The following is a 13,121-nucleotide window of genomic DNA, read 5'->3' as shown; positions in this document are numbered from 1 at the left end:
TTCTTGGCCACAAGGGCACATTGCTGGCTCATGGTCATCCTCCTGTCTACCAGGACTCCCAGGTCCCTTTCTCCTACACTGCTCTCCAGCAGGTCAGCCCCCAACCTGTACCAGTACATGGTGTTTCTCTTCCCCAAATGCAGAACTCTTCACTTCCCCTTGTTGAACTTCATCATGTTTCTCCCCGCCCAACTCTCCAGCCTAAGTCTCTCTGAATGGCATCACAGCCTTCTGGTGTGTCAGCCACTCCTTCCAGCTTAGTGTCATCAGCGAAGTCATCAATAAGTTGTCATCAAGAAGTTACCTCTTTTTTGACTGTGATGCTAGATGTGTAGGATTTCTGTTCTTCAGATACAAATTCCTAAAAACAGATAGTTGTAAACCATTCAAAGGAGAAAGGTTCAACGAAGTTGGTGTAATGATGTTTGACTGTCCTTGCAAAGCATAGTTTGAACAAAGCATTCCAAGTGTATAGACCACCAGGTCTCACATCATCTTCTGCCATAAGCTGCACTGCTATTTGGTGTGTCTATTACTCTGTGTAGCTGAGAGAAACATATTTCTACTCAGTGCATCTAGCATTTTGGGGGCAGGGAGCAGAGAGGTTGTCTAATAGAGCACAGCAGACTTATTTATCTTTAGAGTTATGTGCTGTCACTGCCATCACTGATAATTCTGCAACAGGTGAGTCTGGAACAATGAGGTAGAAGTTAATTTAACTTGGGAGCTATTCTGGAAGCTGTAGTCCAGCTGGTGGATTTCGTCAAGTATTTCTTGCTGGTATGATAATAATCTGGTTTCTGAAAGTTAAGTCTAGAACACCAGCAATAATATAAATAATTTTCAGTAAGACTTAAGAAATTGTATTCAAAATAGCATCCATCATTTTATAGGCTATGAAGTTTAAGCTTGTTTTCCAGGGTAGAGGAATTTGATGCAGCCACACTGTGATCTGCTGAAGTCAGGGCATCTAGATCCATGTCTATGTTCAGATATTTAATGAAACATTAAATTTTTCATTACTTTGTGTTAATGAGAGACTATCATCTATATTAGTGAGCTACAAAATCTATGCAATGCTGGATACAGGATCTTTCCTATAGACTTGTATAGAAGGATTGCTAGAATTTCCCAAAATCTGGGACAATTAGGAAGAGCCCAAGGGAGTCGTATGACTTATAGAGATACCTCTCACCATCTCCAGGAGAATCCATTTCATAACCTGGATACAGGAGACTGAGAAAGTGCTCTGGGAGATTATCAAAGATATGCATTATGAGTAGCATTGGGCTTTTCTGCCTGGAAAAGGAGAAAACTTAGAAGGGATATGACAGATCTAAAATTCTGAGTGGCACTAAGTCTCAACAGCAATCACCTGTTCACTGTGTCTTCCAGTGCAAGAGGCTGTCAATGAAGTTACTGGGTGACAGGTTCAAACTCAAAAGAAATGAGGAATGTTCTTTCTGCAGTGGAGAGCAGGCTTGTAGAACCACTTATCAAATGATGCTACAGCTGCAAAAGTTTACATGGGAACAAATGTACTTGGATGGCAGATCTATGGAGGATACTAAACTGTTAAGCCACAAAAAGTTCAAGAAAACCCTTCTCTCTGAACAGCTGGGAATATGGGACAACATTGATGGGGCAACCTGGTGCTCAGGAAGTCAGATGCAGTCAACTACAGCTCAGCAACATACCCTGGTTTTCTTCAGCCTCCTGAAGCCCCAGGCATGAGACCTGAGTTTCATGCAGACAAGCCTGAGTTCAGTTAGCTCAGAGCTCATGGCAACACATGGATACTAACTAAATCCTTCCTGCTGTGACCCAGTCCCATAAGGACTCTACCTTTTTCAGGAAATCTTTTAACATAAAAGCTATGATTTAAATGATTGATGATTCCCAGATATGTGTGAAAGAAACAAGAATTCTTATCTTTCAACATCTACTAATCGGTAGCAGAAACAAAAATAACTGCATTCCTAAAAATTTACACATCTCCTGACAGCTTTTCATTTATGTTGATGGACTTAAAGTGGAGTTAAATGGAAGCCATTTGAGGCTCTTCCTGAAATAGGCACAAGATTTGGAACAGAATTATCATTGGTTGCTAAATAAAGGAAAAAATGTAGTGTAGAAACTCTGGAATCACATTATCTTCACTCCAGAGACTCAAGAGATTACTGCTCTAAAAAAATAAATCTGGCCTAAATCTGGCTCAGAAATGCAGTGGGCTCTAGGTTTCTTATATAAATGCTTGCATGAGCACAAGTACAATGGGTCAGGCCATGGAAAATATATGAATAAGAGGTATTAAGAAGTATTTATTTACTGCAAACACTCATCTCAGAAAGCTCTGTGCTAGACCTTGATTCTCAAGCTTCTTCTCCCCCTTAGAGAGGGAGCTCAAATCTTGTGTATGTGTCAGGCTTTCAAAATAATGATGAACCACAAAGTAGACACACCATGTGCAAAACAGGGCATTAGATTCACACACACGTATCACATACACTTGTATAGCTATCAATTCATACATTCAATCTACAGAAATATGTAGAATAATCTTTCCAGAAATTCTTATAATTGTTGAATACATGCGTGTGCATACATACATACCTCTGTATTTACATACCACATACTAAATTACTAGCCTTTTAGAAGTGAATACTCAAATACTCTAGGAGGCTGGTTGACAAGAAGAAAACGCATTTAACAAAATCAAGAAATTTAATGAAACTGGCTACACAACAACTGATTTATTTTCATTTATTTTTCTAAGATACTTATATGTAGCCCATATTTTATTACAACTAGTCTAGGATGATTAATAGTGAAGAATGTTTGCCATTGTAGTCCTCTAAGGTGTATTATAGATATAACAATGGTTTTTCCTTACTATTTTCAGAGAGACTGGTGAAAGGGGTTACTCCGTGTGCAACAGTGTTCCTTTAAGTAATCTTTTTTTTTTCGCTGCACATCCAGGGCAGCTAATAGTTTTATCAAATACCCTTCACAGCAAGGCGACTGTTTCCATGGAAACTGTAGAGCAATCATCCATTACTCCTGTATTCTCTCCTGAATACAGGTAGCTACTGAATTTTGCAGTCTGTGTGACAATTCACCTCCGGAGCTTCATATGGAGGCTGTGGGGAAAGTGGGGCCTAAGCACAAAACCCCAAAAACCACACACAAGTAAACCATAAAGAAGTTTTAAAACAAGGACAAATTCTGTCAACTCTGCAATGTAAAATACACCTTATAGATTGGATGGACGATTCTTTCCTTACCATTCTGAAATGGAGAAGAGACACAGGAAAGCTTAAGATTGGAGATGAAGCCAGAGCTTGGTCACTTACCTCTCTCAGCATGTTGTTTTCTTTTTCCTTCTGTTCAAGAAGGCTCTCCAAGTGGTGCACATGCATCTCTGCCTCAGCCAACCGTCTTGTTCGCTCATGATCTTCCTCAGTGGCTTTTGCTGACAGACCTTTACTCTGCAGCATCTCCAACAGCTTTTTGATGGACTCATCACGTGCATTTAAGGTTTGTTTCTGTGTCTCAATACGCAGTTCCATCTCTTCTAGGGTTTTACGTAGCAGGAAGAGTTCCTTGGCCTGGCGTTCATGCTCTGCATGAAGTCGTTGGAAGTTTTCTTCTGTTAGCTCTGCCACCAAGGGCTCACTGGTTCTAGTGCTGCTGTCCTGCTGGAACAGCTGGTTCAGGTCCCGCTGGATCCGAAGCTCATCTTGGAGAGCCTGGATAGTCATCTGCATATGCTAAAAGAATAAATAAATAAAATCAGAGGATTCCGTCCACTGGAGAAATAAAGAGAACAGTATAAGCCACATCATTCCTCCAGAACTATCAACCAAGAGGAAACTTCAACACCAACAGACCAACACTGTTTTTTCAAAGCAGAACTGAGGTGGAACTGAGTTATGCTACAGAAATTTCAAGTCCTTCCTTCTATGCTTGGTACTGGTTTCTTAATCCTAGAAACCTCTTACTCAGGTGACTCTCCCACTTCCACCAACATGCATAAGTCACTATTTCAAATTGAAAATGTCAGTAGGCATTTGTCAGTAAGCTAAAAGATTAAACTATTTGTTTTTTCCAAATATTTGACTATCCTATAGAAGAATTCTGCGTAAGAAATCCCAGACTAGAATAACTAGCTTGACAAATCAACATGAATATTAGAATCTATGTATCATCTAACAAGAAGGTTTTCCATACTAACACTATACATAGCACAGATTTCCCAATTGACTTACAAAAGAAACTTCAGCATGTCAGGAAGATCTACAACTATAGAAAACTGGATATACACTGACTGGGGAGAAGGGTCACATCTTAAAATTTAATGCATGAGGATTTTAGTACAGAATAGAAATTTCCACATTACAATGACGAACGTAAAGTCAATCAAACGATCAGCAGTAATTTGTGGTTGTTCAAGACAATAAATCCTGTCTCCATGACTGTGGATACCATGGGTTAATACAGTGGGATCATATAGGAGAAGCACAGTTAGCCTAGAAAAAAGTATTCACTTAATATTTAGATAAACATTTGTTTTCTTCTCAGCAAGACAGAACTATTAAGACAATAATGGAGAAGTACTTACACATGGAACAAATATCTGATTAGCAAGGATGAGGAACACACCAAGTGATACATCTCCACTCCCTCAAGAGTGGCAGACAATGCTTACAGTTTAGTCTTAATGTGAACAAGTCAGATGGACTGATCCCTAAAATGTACCTTTACACTGCAAAAAACAGTGTCTGCAATAGAGCTACTTCCACTATTCACTAGGATTAAAGTACTAGTTAGAGTTATAATCTATTAGCAAGCTTGATGCAGGAAACACACTCTTAAGGTCTATTATGTAAAGACGGTGCCAAATGAAAATGTTAATTTTACATTCTACATAACACAGGTATATTAGGTGAAGGGATAATTACTTGTTCTAAAAGGCACACTGTTTTTACATATTGATGGAAGCTCAAATTTATTTTCAAGTCAGTACTTAGCAGTAAAAATACTTCAAGGGAACAAAACGGATTTCAAAAATCTAGACTCTGTCCCATTGACTGCAACTCTGACTTCTTTCCTTCAACCACTTCACAATTCACCTCACTGCCTCATCTGTACCTATACAACACCAATAAAGTCAGTAACACTATAACCACAGTAGTGAAAGAATATCCTTAAACTTCGTTAAACTTAACCAGTAACCTCGCTAGATATAACTTTACAATTCCACACGAGTTAATTTCATTTGTGTTTGAGAAGCCCTACTTATCCACAGCCCAGCTGCGTGTTGTTCCTCCAGCTAACAAATTCCCACATGCTTCCACCTGCCTCTCCACATACTGCCACTTCAGCACTTCCTTTCTCCCAGGCAAGAAAAGAGCTTCTTCTGAACAACCACATAATTTACTAAATGAAATTACTTCCTCTACTCAGCGTTGTCTCAGAATCAAACTTGGGTTATTTATAAGCATTAATGGAGTAAATCATCACAACCAAACTGCCACATTTTTACCATGTGATTGGCTGTAAAATTTCATTTCAAGTTACATAAACAAGAATTGTGTCTCAGACCCACAAAAATTCTCTCCCCCAAAGCTAGAAAAGCTTCCATGCAACTTTTGGGTCAAAGAACCAAAATGTATTATATAGTTCAGAAACACAATGTGAAAAAAAAATTTAAAATACTAGTGACAAACTATATATTTGTATTCATCAGTCTGCTAAGTAAGGACAAGAGAGTTTGGAACAACCCACACAAATGGTCAGCAACTTCCTTGAATTTAGTTTCCCAAGAAAAATGAAGAGGTGGGGTGAGAGAAAGGGTAAGTACCAAAATCATGAATTGCTATTACTGTTTTCTGAACTGCTCAGCTGAGAACAAACTTCATTATGTGCAAGGTAACTGGAGAATATGCCAGAGAAAATTATACTATGCTTTCAACACCCACTGCTTTCCAACATGCAAGATGTATGCAAAATGGGTTCTTTTCTCTGCTTTCCAAAAATTTGTTATGCTTTTTCACAACATCCTTTATTAGTTGCCATCATAATTAAAACTACTTTTTCAGTTAAAACAGCTCATCTTCTACATAATTTCAAAGAAAACATGCTTTTCCCTGTGAAGGAACAGGCAAAGTCTAGCTTCTCATCCATTTCTCAGACTTCACTTTTAAATCAGTGACTATCCCAGAAAGGCAAAATACTGTCCAAGTTCATGAGATGCTAGCTGCTGATGCTGAATCCTATTTCTTGGACCTGACTAGAGACCTCAGTGAAACTTGAAAACTACTGTTGAAATTCTTACCTAGAAATAAACAAGCAAGAATACTTTTAATACTGCTGCACTTGGTTACGTCATAGGTTTGATCATGGTTCTCTTAAATAGTTTATTAAAGGTAAAGTAACTGAAGTCAAAGCAGTTATGTTGAACCTGTACTTTGCTTGAAGCTTCACTCTTACTTTGAACCTTGAGGATTCCCTGTTTTTTCATGTAATGAAAATTGGTCTTTAAGCCTCACTACAAATTAAAACTGCTCCTGCAAATTACAAAAAATATTTCTGTGCGTGTAGCTCTCTAATAAGTCCCTTAATGATTATGCCCAATGTAGTTTTCTCTTGACAGATTTCAGCCTCTTCAGGTCTACCTAAAAGGTCAAGGTACAAACATAACCTCTTACTAGATGGTCCTCTGCCTGTATTACTCCCATGGGGCAATTTAAGGTTTGCTAACCAGGCTCTATGCAGGGACAGTTTGCCTTTCCTCCAGCAGCACTGAATGTACATCTCTAAGTAGCAGAATGAGACTCAATTTCCGCCTCCACCTAAAAGGATTCAAATTTGCATTTCCCACACCTCGGCATATTGGTTAGATGAGTTTCCAACCTATAGTTCAACTATAGCCAAGCATACAGAAGTTCCTTATATTTGGTTCATGAAGCATTCCTGTTGTTACAGCTTTGGGATAATGCAACATACCTATTCTATACTGGTGAGTTTGGGAACCTTCCTGCAGGCAGCTCTTTTCATCACTCCCTGTTGAAGCTCTTCCATTTTTTCATAAAATATTTAAAGATTCAGTAGGCCTGACAGAAAATAGTAAAGGGAGCACAGCTACTTACTCTAATTAGTAGAACACATAAGACCTGAATAGCAATACTTCCAATTAACTTAAATGTTTAACATCTTACCATTCCAAAGAAAGTGGGGGATGTGCATTTTAACATACTCAGACAGAAAAAGGAATTTCATTGATACTAACAAGTATCAATTACTACCAAGCTACTGTGTTTTAGATTCCAACACACATTTCCTGTTTGGTTTTGGTTGTCTGATTTAGGCTATTCACACTGTGGATACTGTCTTTATAACTATTGTAATCAGATACATAGCTAATTCCATAGTTTATTTAAGAAGTTTAAATGCCTAAATTAGAACTGTGAGATGTGCAACAGAGGGTAGGCACCTAGGCACTGAACACTTCCGTAGTTAATTTCTCCTTGATCTCCTCGATTTAAATCCTAAGTAGTTTAACCAGGGAAATTACTTCCAACTTTTTGAATACTAAGGAAAAAAAAAAATCAGTATGTGCAAGACATGCCTCTCTACAATCAGCAGAAAGGAAGAGAAGAACCTACTCCTTCCCAGCAACAAGCGAAAACATAACATGCAATTATATGACACTGTTACAGAAACGTGGCACAGCAGGGTGGGAAGGATAGTAACATTCTGCAAAACTCAACAACTTGAAAAAATTCTCTTTTTACACTGGAAGAACATTGAAGACTCTTATATCCGTGAGCAAGACAATATGGGGTAATGGAAAGGATGGGGAGAAAAAGAGATAACCTAGTAGAGTTTGTAGTGATGCGTTAAAAAAGCTTCAGCATGGGAGATACAGGTTCAAGCTCTTATTTATCATCTTCATACATCCCAAATGAGATTCTAGTCAACAGACAATACGCTGTTCTTGGGTGGACCTCTAACAAGATATTTTTACAGAAGGGACTGAGATTCTGCTTTGTATAAATATCTGAAGAGGCCCTTTAGCATCTCCCAGTGAATGTCTCTGACCAAGCCTATTTTCTGCTCAGGGCTTGATCTCATCTCTTCTCTCATTTTTTTATCAGAAATTCCACTCCAGATGGAAGATATTTTTTCCTAACAAAATTGTTGCTGAAATAATCAGATTCAATAAAAGTTTCTTATAAAAATATTATTGACAAACTCAGCTACAAAGAATTTCCTGATTACTTCTACTGTTAACCCACACCACCAGTACCTCTTGTACTGAATGACAGCTTTATGATGTCCATGTATTTGGCAGTTTTCTGCAAATCTGCTCAGTGATCAAGCTGTTCTTCACGCAGAAAACAGTAAGTGCTTGGAAAGACATAGAATAGGTTGGCATTTTTAAAAACATATCACATATTTCTCTATTAATTTTTCAAGATACAAAGCAGGGATAAAGAAAAATAAAAAAAAAAAAGGGACAGATGTAATTTGTTAATTGACAAAAAAAATGGGTTTCTGAAGATCTCAGTTTACAGCTTTCTCTTATTCAGCCAACTGTTTTTAAAGTTGGGAAAAAGAGACAAGCTTTCAGCTACAAAAGCACTTCCAAGTCTAAAATAGATGTGCTTATAGTACCTCGAGACCCTGCCTTACTTTTGCCTTTAAATCATAATGATTATAATGCCACTACTCTGCAAAGATACAATAATTACAATCAACTTTATGTCAGAAGGACAATTCAAATGTACAGCACCAGGAAACAACAGAACTTACAGAAGTTTTTCTTGCCAGCAAATCTGCATGCACAATTACAAATTTTTGCAATATGACAACTCCTGTCATGGTCTTCACAACGACAGTGTTTCAAACATTTATAAGAGGATGAGCCATGTTAAGCTTGAAAGAGATCCCATGCTCAATGCTAGAACAGGATTTGGTCACTATAGGAAATAATTCTCTCCAATTCTCAAAGAGTTAATGTTTTGGCAGTGTTTCTGGGAAATAGATTCTGCTGAATGCACCACAGAAGCAAAAGCCTGGCTGTCTGAGGGAGTCCCTGCTGACATTCAGCTGCAGCCCACGCAAAGAAACTGAAAAAAGGGCTAATGTCAGGTGTCCAGCAGGGTTGTGATGAAACAGAACTTGCTGATTCCAGAAATGCTACTATTTGCTGTAAGATGAATCAGGGGCTTCAAAATCCTTACTTAAATGTAAATGAATGGGTGATTTTTATAATGTTTAGCTTAGATAGAAAATACAGCCATGATTTTAATAGAATTTAATTTGTGAGAGTCAAAGAAATAAACTTGTATTTTAAAGACAATCATATATTGCATTATCTCTGAGACAGCATAAGGGCAAGATGGTTAAAAAATGCTATAAAGAGCTTAAGTTGTCACTAACACATTTGTCAGCTGAACTAGACTCACAAAATTACTCTTTTTGTTTAAGGAGGCAGTATGCAGCAGTCTAATTCCTCTGCCTCTGTATATAAAAAAGAACCAACCAAAACCAGAAGCAATCCACCAGGAATTAAACTCCAAAAGTAAGCAGATCAGAAACAATCTAATAAACCTGTACGCACAGAAGAACCCAAACTGCAATGCAATCACCTCGTCCTAAGTGTATAGATATATCCATTAAAAATGTTGCAAGGTAAGAGAAAAAATGCAGTACATAAGTTATTCCCTGGTAAGTGTGCACATGAAATATTTTACCTATGGTAAACATGAAGCAGCTTGTCTTACAAAGAAAAAAAGTAAGCTCTTTATATTTCCAAGGAATAAAGCATATATATGGGCAGTTTCTATGGAATATCTGATGCACAGTAAAAATATTATTTATTCTGAAGGAATTTGTTCACTTGTCTGGTAAGAATAAAAATTTAATTTAAGCATAGGTAAACTTACCTAACTTCTGAAAAGCATCAGTTTATCACGTTTTGAACGTGATTAATACAATTCTGACAGTTTTGTGGCTTCCTACAGGATGAAGCAATCTGAGCTCTGTCACTAATGGTCTAGTAGGCAATAGAACACAAAGGAAAAAATTATTTCTGATGTCATACCAGTTAGCCTCAGCTACAATGTGTCTACATTTCCAAAGGTACATACATCTACATTAGTAGTTTGGCATGCTTCAAAAGCTTTTTCTCATGCAAATCTTCCTAGCATCTAGATTTCACACACTTTGAGTGTCAGCATGCTGTGATCCTGCAGTGCAGACACTGGACTCTTTTAAGTGCCCTTCATCTTTCTTGAGAACAGGCGTTTTGGAATTAGGACAAATGTTTTGAATTTCTCATCAGAATCAACAATTTCCATACCCATTTTAACCTCTATTTCCCACTAGGCTGTCCAAATTGGGTTAGCATTACACTGCATCATGTTTTATTAATACACAAACATGAGCACTGATTATTTGCTTTTACGAATTTCTCATCAGAATCAACAATTTCCATACATGTTGCTAAAGAAACAAAAGTCCTTGTTTCACACATTGCAGTAAGATAATTTTTTACAGTTTTTGTCTTCCCTGTCTGGGAAACACAAACTTCTTTTGTCACAAACCCTGTTGATAAAATCAATCCTCATGTAAGAGGTTTCTACTAAAAAAATAAAAGGCTGATACACAAGTATCAGACTGATCTATATTCAGGCCAGCTACGAACTTGCAGAATTCGATCTTAAGTGTTTTTCCACGTGCATACAACACACAAAATTTCACCCCAAAACACTCAATTTCACCCACGTTATAGATTACTTCTAAATGTTGCATCTATTTGGTGCTTAAGTGTCAAATTTGGCTTTTGTGAACCTCTCATCCCATGAAAGTAACTAGAAATCATTATGGTACTTGAGGGAAGGAGAATTTTAACATTTACATATGTATAAATGTCTAATATTTTCAAATTATTAGCATCTACATTAAATATTGCTAATTTTGTTAATAGATTAGGAGCTTCTCTGCAAAAACACATTCTCATTAGTCACCTCTATTAGGGAGGTCAACAAACATTTTTCCATTAGCTGAAATGGAATTAATCCAAGATAAAAGGTGCTCTGCAACACAACCTTTGATCTTGTGTTCAGTATTTTCAAAGACACAAGCACAGATCAACACTATTATCTGAAAAGGAAAAATAGCTGATGATGGTTAATGAAAAAGTACTATACAAAAACAAAAAGTTGCACAAGAAAGAATTGAAAAAGTTAGTTTGGAGCAAGCAGCAGCGGAAGATCTCATGAACTACCCAATGCTCAGAGACTATGGCTTGATGTCCACAGCAATAACTGTCCTTTCCAAACTTCTGCCTCGAGGAATTGCGTCACTGTTGTGAATAAGGTATCAAGAGCCCATTATTCAGCTGCTCAGCTGAAGAAATATTTGCTAGCACCTGGACAGTGAATCACCAGCCATCTGAAAATACTGCAATTTACTGGTGTTTTGTTTGCAGGCTTTATATAGACATTTTCTTGAGCACGAAAAGCATCAGATGACCAGATATGGCCACAAATGTGAAAATGCTGCATGGAGGACTTGATCCTCTCAAATAATAAAACACATGACATTCAGGTCATCATAAACAACACATGGCTGTACTCATTCTGACACATGGGAAGTTCCTACCAATGGAGTCTTTGCACAATGTTCAACCAAGACAGGGAGATAACCAGCAGCAAAAATACAGCTACTGCCTCTCTGCTGCATAGACCATGTGTAGAATGAGGCTTTGCCAGCCACTTATAATTTTCCTTATGCTGGTTAGATGGCAACCTTGCAAGTCATATTAGGGAGATGGCTACGGAGTGTGGAGGCCCTGTCTGCCCAACATCTCAGCCTCCTGTTTCAGAAGAAGACAGGACCAGTTTGGCTATGTCATGCTAACACTTTCATTCTTGCTTTACTAGTTCTTTGTTTCTCCAATATGCCTTCCTAACTGCTTTCTATCCCATATATCCATTTATAATTGCAACCATTGCATCTTCTCAAATCTGCTGTATTATCAGTTTGCCAGGTAAAGTAAAAGAAGTTTCCTGGAAAAGCATCTGCATGTTGTTTTCTTGTTTTAAGCTGCAATAAGGAACAACCGCAGACCTCCATACTCAATTGGTCCCAAATCCAAATGGCTTAAAATTATAACTGAACCAAGAACAATACCCATGTACATCATCAGCCACTGTAGAGGACTACAATTTGTGCACTGCTATATACAGGGGGGGCAAAAAAATCCTCATTCATTGTCCCTTCTTGAAGTAAGAAGCATTATCTTTTTTAGAAATATCAATGCACAGCAGTCAGTCATAATGGCAGCAATCATTTTAAGTCTGTCTTGCAGGATTCTTTAAGATCTCACAAGCAAGTCAAGTTCTTGCCAAATGGAACATATGCATCCATCTTCTTAAGTTTTCTCATTTTCTTTGAAATGCAAGGAAGAGGAAAATAGAAATCCATGTTAACAAAATTTACAATAGCAGCAACCATCAGTGAAACTCAACTAAGCCTTTTCAAACCTATGGCTTTTTGGCATGATACACGTTATCTTCTCAGCTCTCTCCCATGAAATACTGGCTAAGCTCACAAAGGAACTGACTAGAATTTTTTTTTTTTTTCTGGATAGCTCAACTCTGTTACACTGACTATAGTTCCAGGAAGACAAGTAGATCAAATGTTTTACTGGAATTTAAGGATAAATTTAGAATACAGCTACAGTAATCATTGTCCCTGTGAAAGAACATATTAAAAACCTCTGATCAAAATGTTCTGGCAATGGCACTTGTACTGAAACGACAGCAGCACCTCTGACAGCAAAGCAGAACACAGCACGTCACACCATGTTCTAAAGGAGCTCTCTGATCTTTTAGACACACTACCCACTTGATGGAGTTAAAGAGATAAGTGACAGGAAAGCATGAAGAGGAACTTGGATAGTTCTGGAAATAAGGAGGACTAGCGGAACCTGCCTGAATAGGTAGGTGGTGGTCAAATTTCTGCGAGATGCACCATGACAGTGATAGATGCTAGCCTCACATGCTGCTTTAGAAGTACAAAGTCAAGGATTTTCACTATGAAAATCT

General features: G+C 37.8%; 1 protein-coding gene across 2 annotated transcripts in view; it reads right to left on the bottom strand.

The window, feature by feature from the left end:
- The window catches only part of ERC1 (ELKS/RAB6-interacting/CAST family member 1), a 269,913-nt gene that overhangs the window by 214,973 nt on the left and 41,819 nt on the right, over nucleotides 1-13,121 (bottom strand). For both annotated transcript variants that reach the window (XM_009995202.1, XM_009995203.1), the window contains exon 2: nucleotides 3,354-3,770. In XM_009995202.1, the coding sequence (XP_009993504.1) occupies nucleotides 3,354-3,770 (417 nt within the window). The remainder of the gene's footprint in view (nucleotides 1-3,353; nucleotides 3,771-13,121) is intronic.

This window comes from Chaetura pelagica, unplaced genomic scaffold (genome assembly GCF_000747805.2).
Source record: "Chaetura pelagica isolate M959 unplaced genomic scaffold, ChaPel_1.0 scaffold343, whole genome shotgun sequence".
Lineage (NCBI taxonomy): Eukaryota > Metazoa > Chordata > Aves > Apodiformes > Apodidae > Chaetura > Chaetura pelagica.
Note: the sequence above shows the minus strand (reverse complement) of the source record. Positions and strands in the feature narration are given on the sequence as shown.